The sequence below is a fragment of the Gadus chalcogrammus genome, chromosome 17 (genome assembly GCF_026213295.1).
Source record: "Gadus chalcogrammus isolate NIFS_2021 chromosome 17, NIFS_Gcha_1.0, whole genome shotgun sequence".
Classification (NCBI taxonomy): Eukaryota; Metazoa; Chordata; class Actinopteri; order Gadiformes; family Gadidae; genus Gadus; species Gadus chalcogrammus.
This window is the reverse complement of record NC_079428.1, coordinates 4,767,446-4,777,445: the sequence shown is the minus strand read 5'-3', so window position 1 is coordinate 4,777,445 and position 10,000 is coordinate 4,767,446. Positions and strand designations below refer to the sequence as shown.

General features: G+C 45.2%; 2 protein-coding genes across 2 annotated transcripts in view; one reads left to right on the top strand and one right to left on the bottom strand.

Moving 5' to 3' along the window:
• The window catches only part of htra3b (HtrA serine peptidase 3b), a 10,833-nt gene extending 4,225 nt beyond the window's left edge, over positions 1 to 6,608 (top strand). Inside the window, exons 2-10 of the mRNA XM_056575792.1 lie at positions 720 to 819; positions 1,021 to 1,153; positions 1,636 to 1,725; positions 3,838 to 4,032; positions 4,181 to 4,213; positions 4,355 to 4,469; positions 4,675 to 4,732; positions 5,031 to 5,126; positions 5,483 to 6,608. Of these exons, the coding sequence (XP_056431767.1) occupies positions 720 to 819; positions 1,021 to 1,153; positions 1,636 to 1,725; positions 3,838 to 4,032; positions 4,181 to 4,213; positions 4,355 to 4,469; positions 4,675 to 4,732; positions 5,031 to 5,126; positions 5,483 to 5,651 (989 nt within the window). The 3' untranslated portion in view covers positions 5,652 to 6,608. The remainder of the gene's footprint in view (positions 1 to 719; positions 820 to 1,020; positions 1,154 to 1,635; positions 1,726 to 3,837; positions 4,033 to 4,180; positions 4,214 to 4,354; positions 4,470 to 4,674; positions 4,733 to 5,030; positions 5,127 to 5,482) is intronic.
• A 2,856-nt stretch (positions 6,609 to 9,464) lies between these two features.
• The window catches only part of acox3 (acyl-CoA oxidase 3, pristanoyl), a 16,940-nt gene continuing 16,404 nt past the window's right edge, over positions 9,465 to 10,000 (bottom strand). Inside the window, exon 19 of the mRNA XM_056575748.1 lies at positions 9,465 to 10,000. This exon is cut by the window's right edge and continues 165 nt beyond it. The gene's annotated coding sequence lies outside the window, so the exon portion shown is untranslated.

Sequence of the window (10,000 nt, the reverse complement as noted above, 5' to 3'; positions counted from 1 at the left end):
AACCATGCGGTTGGAACTGAATCTCTGAGCTTCTCAGACCAGTCTACTTGTAGAGTTGCAATGGAAACGGTCATCACTGTCTCTAGGAAATGTACCGGCTGGGTCTAAAAACATGGGCTGTGGTTCCAGGGCCACTAATCCTAATTTCACCATGTTTGCCTCATTACGCACACACCCACACACATTCACAAGCAAGCACCCACACATACTTACATACACAAACATGCACACACACACACAGGTAGGTATTTTGAGGGGGAGCTCAGGTTTTGTCAGTATTGTCAATTAACTTTTCTCTGAATAAATGTCAGCTATCATTACAAAATGTTCAGGTCATATTGCACAGACCAGAGGTTAAGTAACATATTCATTGTTTTGTCCAAACCTCCATGGACTTGAATTGGGCCGGAGTAGTTCAGGAGGGAGAGCGGGTTGGCTGGTAACCACAAGTTTGCTAGTTCGATCCCTGGTTCCTCCTAGCTCGAGTGTCGAGGTGTCCCTGAGCAAGGCACCGCACCCTAACTGCTCCCGACGAGCTGGCTGTCGCCCTGCATGGCCGACGCCGCCGTCGGTGTGCGAATGTGTGTGTGAATGTTAGATGAATGTTGTATCGCGCTGTGGGTGGCCACTGGCTACAAAAAAGCGCTATATAAATGCAGTCCATTTTGACTCGAGTCTTAAAGTGCCATTCAAATGCGGTATTCTTCCTGCCAGTATAGGTGTATCCCATCCTACCAGTCCCCGCTACAAGTTCAACTTCATCGCCGACGTGGTGGAGAAGATAGCGCCGGCCGTCGTTCACATTGAGCTGTTCCTCAGGTACGGTCCCGTTTCAATGACACCCGAGCATGCATCATTACGCTCTATATCTTTCATCTATCTATCTATTTCTACGTTGTTTTCACTAAATCACCGTGCCATATTAAATACCAAGGCATACGTTTTCTTGTACCTTCATTGAGCTTTGTAACTTGACCCCTGACCTCACCCCCTCACCCCCCCCCGACGTCTCCCCCCCAGGCACCCCCTGTTCGGCCGTAACGTCCCCCTGTCCAGCGGGTCCGGGTTTGTGATGTCCGACACGGGCCTCATCGTGACCAACGCTCACGTGGTCTCCAGCTCTTCTGCTCTGTCTGGGCAGCAGCAGCTCAAGGTACGGGCTGTTTGCGGCCTGTGGCAGCCATCTTGGTTCTAAAAACCTGCTGTGTCAGGGCATGGTTGAATCTTTGGAAACCAAGATGGTTGCTAGGTGAAGGCGCATGAGTAAACAATCATCAACAGCAAATCGGTTGAGCAGTAACCAATGTGTGTGTTCCTCTCTATTCAACACATGAGAGGGAAACAGTTAAACATACACAGTGATCAATTATCAGAGCAATATAATGGATTTATTTAAGCTGGGTCAAAAGGTTAATCACAGTGTTGTTGAAATACTCCAAATGTGTAGCTATTTTACGTTAACGTTTAATCCTATATCCGGAGAGACTTGCAATCGAGACTGAAAACCATCAAAGCATGTACTGTAGGACAGTTCACTGAACATTGCAAGTGTGTAGATAAAGCCCCAAAACAACGGCCCACTGTAAGTTTGAGAGACTTTTGACATTTCCTTTTCCTGTTTTTCTTCTCATCAAGGTCCAGATGTGCGATGGTGATGTGTACGAGGCGAATATCAAAGACATCGACAAAAAGTCGGACATCGCTACGATCAAAATAAACCCATCGGTGAGCTGAGACCCCGATGTCATGTTGTGGGATGAAGTAGATCCCTGCACTGCCAGATTGGGTGACTTCATTTAAAGTGCAACACGCTTTTCCATAAATGACTCTATGACACAGAGGTCACTTTGAAGTCTGTGTAGGCTGACCAGTGTGGGAGGAAAACCTCTTAAAATAGTTTCAGGAAGGAAGTTAGGTGGAGATGGAAGAGTCAAGGACAAAGGTAGGCCTATACGGTTTTAGGCAGGGATTCACAGTTTTGTTTGTTTTTCTCTTGTGTAAAATCATAGTCTTTATGTGAACAATGTAAAGTAAGTTTAGCATGTGGGAGACAGACAATTATGGTTCTGGAGGCCCGACACGCAGCCACCATATATGTTTTTATGAATCCAAAATGTATGATTAGGCTGCATAGATTCATAAAGCAGAAAATGTGAGCTGTTCCCACAGCTCAAGGATTGAAAACCTTGGCAGCGAGATCATTGGTATGAGTGTTGTAATTCTCTGCTTTGATACCAAATAAAACGATAAAACCCTTAATCCGAAACAGAATCTGAAAAGCCAAAAGATGGAGAAAGACAGGGCACTGCTGCCAGATAGTCTTGAATCATTTGATTCACGACTAGCTTAAAACTTTCTCAAGTTCAACCCACTGCTAGCAAATAAAGGGGGTGATGTAGCCATCATTGATGTAGTGTTTTTCAGTGTTATTACGGTACGAGTGTCTGTATTTTCGAACAGTGGAAAGGGTTGCCGTCAGGACCGAGAGTGTTAGTGTCTAGCGCTGCTACGTTTCCATGTTTTTTTGTCTTCGCCTGTCTCCCTGACACGTTTAGCTCGGGGGATCCTCCTGGGTGTAGCTGTCAAAACATGCCACCTCGACCTCGGCAGAGGGGATTCGTCTTTTTTTCCCCCTCAAATGTGGCGTATTTCACCCCCGGTTTCACCAGGGACGGCAATGTGTTTACATTATTTGTCACGCTGCCGGCTGTGTTAATAAGGCGCGGTAACTGCGAGACGCAGTTACAACCCGACGGAAGAATCTCAGGAATGGTCCGATGGTCCATGTGTGCGCTCCGCGGCTCCACACATATGGGGGGGGGGGGGGGGTTCAGAGCACAGGCGCTGATACCTAAAGCCTTTTCTGACAGACCGTATTCCCTGTAGGAGCGGGAGGAATGAGTTGCGGTTTAATCCACCCGGCAACAACGGGGAAAATAGTCCACCTATGAAGAATGTCCCGTACAGACGCCCTCTGTTTTGCTCATTCTCTCCTCCCCGGGTCACCTGCCTCCCGAGCATGTGTTTTAACTTAGCTACATCACTCTCTTGCCTTGCACCGCAGAACTGTTCCCCCCCCCCCCACCCTCGTGTACTTCCGTGACCCCTCGACGGCAGGGCTCGAGAAGCTGAACTCAAACTGGTGCAATGGCATCCAGCTGCAGCCCCGGAGCCAGGGCCTGTGGTGTGGCAGGAAAAAAAACGTATGTTGAGAAACTTGACTGGGGCATCTAGGGGCCGACTGACGCAAAACGTTGAAAAAAGCCCCTGGCACACAAGAGGCCCCAGCTCCCGGGCTGCAGCTGGACGCTCCTCAACTGGCGCGACGTTTGTCCTTATTGCACGTCAATTAGGTTCCTGATGGTTAAAATGAGTGCGGAGGGGATGCCACTAACCCTGGCAGTTGGCGTCGTCTGGTGCTGGTTCAAGCCAAGCAGGGAGGTTGAAGTAGTTTTGAGCGCGATTTGAGTTCAAAATGTTGCAAGCGTGTAACTGTGACTTTGACAGCTTTGCCTTTGACTGGTAGTTACAGTCAAAGGCAAATACAGGGGACAAACACAGAGCTGTTCAACACACACACACACACACACACACACACACACACACACACACACACACACACACACACACACACACACACACACACACACGCACACACACACGCACACACACACACACACACACACACACACACACACACACTCTCGCACTCGCACTCGCACACACACACTCACACTCACACTCACACTCACACTCACACACGCACACGCACACGCACACACATATGCAATACGTCCATTCAATAATCGCCATCTCTTCTGCGCCGTCGTGTATCAGAAAAGGTTGCCGATGTTATCGCTGGGCCACAGCGCTGACCTGCGGCCCGGGGAGTTTGTGGTGGCCATCGGCAGCCCCTTCGCCCTCCAGAACACCGTTACCACGGGGATAGTGAGCACGGCCCAGAGGGACGGCAAGGAGCTGGGCATCAGAGACTCTGACATGGACTACATACAGACCGACGCCATCATCAACGTGAGACACTCTCGCTCGCTCTCTCTCTCTAATATTCATTCAATATTACATTTCATACATAATACATTCTTAGTTTTCATTGTTGTCAAAGAAAAAACGTTACACTATAAAATATAATATTATTTTGTTTTGTTTATTTCTTTGGTAGTACGGAAATTCAGGAGGGCCTTTGGTCAACTTGGTGAGTATTTTGAAGTAATTTAACTGTGTGCTCATGTTCTCACAATTCTCCTAATGGGAACCCACTCTTCCCAATACTAGTCGATGGTACTCTGATCGTTGTTTGATTGGGTCTGTTTTTTGGGGGGCTTTTATTTTGAAGGATGGCGAGGTCATCGGGATCAACACCCTGAAGGTGGCGGCGGGAATCTCCTTCGCCATCCCCTCCGACCGGATCACCCGCTTCCTCAACGAGTCGGTGGACAAGCACAGCAAAGGTGAGGACAGACAGACAGACAGTCAGACAGACAGACAGACAGACAGACAGACAGACAGACAGACAGACAGACAGACAGACAGACAGACAGACAGACAGACAGACAGACAGACAGACAGACAGACTTTCCCTGGATTTTCCCCTTTCCCCTTTTCCCTGTGTACTGGATGTCAACGCCTCCCTAAATAATGTCCTTTCTATCTCAGAGGTCCGATCCGTCAAAAAGCGCTTCATCGGAATTCGGATGCTGACCATTACACCCACGTAAGGGAAGCCACTCAGGACATTCGGGACTTTTATTTGTACCCAATTATTTTAATGGTTTTCTGTAAAAAAAAGTTATTTTTTGTATTTTGTGTGTGTGTGTGGGTGTGTGTCTGTGTGCGCGTGTATGTGTCTGTGTGCGAGTGTATGTGCATGCATGTGTGCGTGTCTGTGTGTGTGTGTGTGTCTGTGTGTGTGTGTGTGTGTGTGTGTGTGTGTGTGTGTGTGTGTGTGTGTGTGTGTGTGTGTGTGTGTGTGTGTGTGTGTGTGTGTGCGTGTGTGTGTCTGTACGCATCAGGCTGGTGGAGGAGCTGAAGCAGCAGAACCCTGACTTTCCCCAGGTGGCCAAAGGGATTTATGTCCATGAGGTCGTCGCTCAATCCCCCGCACAGAAGTACGTGGTCCCTTCTTTGCTGTGATTGGCTCAGCCCCTGGTTGAGGAAGCAGTTAGCAGCCGTATTGTAAAACATAACAACATCACCCAGAGTCACATGACCTGAATGCTTAATAAGACGAATGAGACACCATAGCGCATCGTACCCAATGTAATCAAATCCACTCCGAACCAATCCTCCCTCTCTCTCTCTCTCTCTCTCTCTCTCTCTCTCTCTCTCTCTCTCTCTCTCATCTCTCTCCTCTCCTCTCTACTCTCTCTCTCTCTCTCTCTCCTCTCTCTCTCTCTCTCTCTCTCTCTCTCTCTCTCTCTCTCTCTCTCTCTCTCTCTCTCTCTCTCTTCCCCCCACCTCTCAGGGGCGGTATCCGGGACGGCGACATCATCGTGAAGCTGAACGGCCGTCCGCTGCTGACCACGGCCGACCTGCAGGGGGCGCTGCTGGAGGAGTCGTCCCTCCTGCTTGAGGTCCGCCGGGGCAACGACGACCTGCTCTTCAACATCGAGCCCGACGTCATCATGCAGTAGCGGTCGCCGGTCGCGCCGTCGCCGCGGAGACGCCGAAGTCCGAGACGGCGGCCATCTTGGTTCTGAAGGCTCAGTTATGGTTCCACGCCGACGCAACGCAAGGGGGTTTACGGACCCCTTATGTCCCTGCGGACCCTCCTTGCGTCCAGCGCAAGGGCCTGACGTGTGCTTCCCAAAAGGGTTAACCTTGTGTCAAGGCGACGCAGCAGCAAGAGCTGTGATTGGTCCGCTCGCTAAAGCCCCACGCAGAACCAAAACAGGTTCTGGACTGCGTCGAAGCGTCTGCGTGGTCCTTGCGTTGCGTCGACGTGGAACCCTAATCACCCCTTAAGACGACCCACCGGATAAGAAATGGGTCCAACGCTGATGTTTAAACAAAAAACGCGAGAACCGAGGTGCTGAAATGCTTTGTTTTTACGATAAGTGACGATTTTTATCCCGAGGGAACTTTTCGTTGAAGAAAGAAGGAGTATGTTTATAAAAAAACAACAAAATGCTGTAAAACGTCAAGATAAAGATCACAAATGGTTCCAAAAGCCAAGAAGAACAAATAAGATATAGTGTTTTGCAGTCTGGTTTGGGTGGTGACAGTCTTGAGCATGGTTAAAATATCATTATAAATATGACGAGTTATTTAGAAGTCTGTTTTTTATTATGTGTCTTATTCGCTCATGCAAGTTTGTCTTCGACCCACCCGACAAAAAGAGGAGTTCAACATTATAATCCTTTTTAGTGCCGGATGTGAGCTACATTTTTAAGCTCCCAACACTGTTATGCTGTTATTGTTTCATATGCCAACGTGAAAACCTAAATCGATTCATCACTCACTACTGCTGGAGTACATTTGTCTGTGTGTCTTGGACTTGTGCTTCTAGCACGAAAAGATTATACACTCAAACTGTCAAATGTTTTGTCATACTTTTGCTTTTTTGAATAAAAACATTTTAATAAATTTGGTCTCCAGAAGAAAGTCTTGTAACATCCTGACACACACATGTTAGCCATAGTCCTGAGTTTTTATATCTAGGACCCAAAGATTGAACGGAGAGGGTATACATTCAACCATTCATCAATGTATTTTTGGAGTTCAGTCCAAACTAAATAACAGCAAAATAGCCACTCAATGTGTTTCCTCTATAACTACACTCGGGACATTATAAGTCCATACTGTAAGCATCCTACAGAGATTTGTACATGACAGCTTTCGAGCGTTTTGGTTGCCAGTAACAATGACCTACAATATATATTCTGTCTAGACTTGTGTTGGCCAGGATACCATGATGATGCAACAGTGCGGAGAGACCCAGCTCAAGAAATGCGCACCAGAGTATAGAAAAGAAGATAGATGCTGAAATGTATGTTTTTGATTTGTAGGTTTTGACATACTTTTTTTTTGGTTTCAGATTTATTTTACAAAGTATAGAGGTAAAAAGGTCTTGGAAGAAGCCAGTGGAATACCTGAGTCAGCTGAGCAGTTAACCACGGGCTCCCTCCCTGACCAAAATACTTCTATTCCCCCTCTGAGCTCTTAGAACGAGGCCAAGAACAGATTCATGTAGGATTGATACAAATTCCAAATAGCATTTGCAAAAAATACCAAAATCTCCCATTATTAACCATAAGCATATTACAATTTAACGTATGTAAGACATATTTGAGATGAACTGATGGAGAATAAACTAGCATATTCGGTGTGCCTTTGTAAACCAGACTTTATTTCATGTGTCTAATGGAACTCAAATGGAAAACGTAAATGGCCCAAGACTTTCTCAATATGCTGAAATTGTACTCTACTACCCTTGTTTTGCTTTATTTTGTCTTTCCATAATCCAGTATTAATTCCTATATGTAAGCATTTTATGGAACCTATTTTTTACCCAGATTTGACTGATGCCTCGATTCATCTGTCATCATTTACAGAGAAGGATTGACATCATTTTTTATGAATATGATTTCCTCAGATAAGAGAAAGAGAGTGAGAGTGTGTGTGCATTTGCGTGTTTGAGTGCGTGCGTGCGTTTGTGGTTGTGCGAGTGTGAAGTCATCACCACCTGCACTGATACACTGATATTGCGTTTAAAAGCTCAGCCCATATGGATTTCAACATAGGGATTCAAAACTCCGGGTAACACAATATTCTCTCCTTATTTGGTGGCGGTGTCTCTACGCCCTACTGTAAACTCCGCCACAGTATTTATCGCACAATTATCAGCCTCTCCCGCTTTACGATTTTGTGGAGTGCATCTCATGTCATGTTTAGCCCTACTGTTCGAGTGGAAAACGCTCCATAATGATTAAATATGTACACTCCACACCGACAGCCCATCTCATACTTCTCATTAGTCAGTCTTTTGGGTTCACAAGGAAGACAAATTGTTTTACTCTTCCCGAGGAACCCCGATTTATTTAGTCTACTGTTGGTCGTTCATTTTTTTCATAGTCAATTATATAGCTTCATGTTATCACTGTATATCACCGTGTATCATCATCAAGTGTCATCAGGTTCCTCTGAAGCCTTTCCCCATCCCCAGTGTTTTGCATCCGTCATGCAGCCTCTCATGAGCTGAAGCAGGGCAATATCCACTCAGAAGAGTCGCTCTGCACCAGAAACACATATTTGAGTTGGCAGTCACCTAAACACGCTGAGATGAATCATCCCAGCTCCGGGTAGTACAAATGGACTTCAGAAAGGCCTATACTGTGCGCATAAACAATACGCTATAATCTACCATGAGTGGTATGCTGGACTTTTAAAGTAGGGGCACTCCTTTGGTGTTCTGTGTATCCCACACAGTGTAGTTAGAACGGATCCAGGATCGGTTGTAGATGTTGACTGGGGACAAACTTTTTGCCGACTGTTTGCGGGCGGTTGGGAGTTCGACTGTGAACCGAGTCTTCAGTGCACTCACGGACCCCATCCATTTATTTGATCAACCCCTCTCAGCTTGTCGCGTATCAACAGCGTTGTTTGGATTTAATCACAGGCCAATATTATGCTTAACGTGATCTTTTGACTCACATTCATTTCAATTATTTATGATAAACATAGGAGCTTCTTGAAGTGGCCGAAGGAGTTTTTCCATGAGTTTGTCCCCTTTTTAGGAGGACAGCCACAGGAAACGTTTGGTAGGAAAACAGATATGAAGCCATCTGATGGCTTTGATAAAATATAGAATGTCCTATCTTTGGCTCGTATCCCCGTGAAAACAAGTACTTTTCTGTAAGATATCCCAAAAAGGTATATCTGCATTCCGTGTATCATTTACATTATGAATCCGATACGCCACACCATTTTCCTTAAAAGATGAAAAAAATTGTCAAGAGTTTCATTTTTGGATTATATGGTAACTTGGTTACATGTATTACATTTAACAATGGATGTGATGCCGCCTCTTTAAATGAAACATGTGCACCAAATCCAAGCTGTATTTTTAAGTCCTTTGAGACAAGCACTATATAACGGCATCCATCATACATCCTGGTCTTGCAAGCTGCTTCTTTTAAACTTGTCATCCTATATTTAATTCACGGTTGTCTGTCTTCCTCTCTCCTCCCTCTCTACCCCCCCCCCCCCCCCCCAATCCAAAAAGTTGGAGATCCTTATTTTAAGCATATTTTTAACTTTATTTATTTTGCTAATACTAGTTTACCAATACTAAATATGTTTAGAAGGATTTATGAAAGACAATAGCTTAGCTATGTCGCAACGTAATAACATATATGGGGTATTAGTCAGAAACAGTAACTAGCTGACCAACTGCATTAACTACTTAAACTAGAGAACAGATTAATTGTTAAAAGGGGCACATGAAAAGAAAGAATGGAATAATGAAAAATAAATGGTTGTCATGATAATATTCTTTATTTAATATTTTCCTAGATATTTATATAGACAAAGTAAAACAACACTACCAACCAGACCCAGTACAGACAAAGAGGGACAGGAAGGTGGAGATTTCCCTTGTTGTAGCTGCCTCTCTATACGGTACCTATACATCGATAGATAGATATCTATCAATGGATAAATCGATACATCTGCTTGGGTTGCATTGTATGTGCTTCGGTTAAATCCCTTATTGAAATACGTTGACTCATTAAAATAGTTTTGTCAGTCATTTAAAATGGTAAATCCTTCAAAGGCAAGTGTATATTAATATAGTACCATAGTATCCAAAAGGTTTGGGTTTGGCATGAACATGGAATGACGAGCGCAAACGTGATACAAAAATGAATTAATAATAATAATTAACATCACCTCATCACAATAGTTTAGATTGTAATGTGTAGAATCCTGGGCGTTAGTTCTAAAACCAATAGAGGAGTTAATCTCTTGAGCGAGGGGTGGGCCG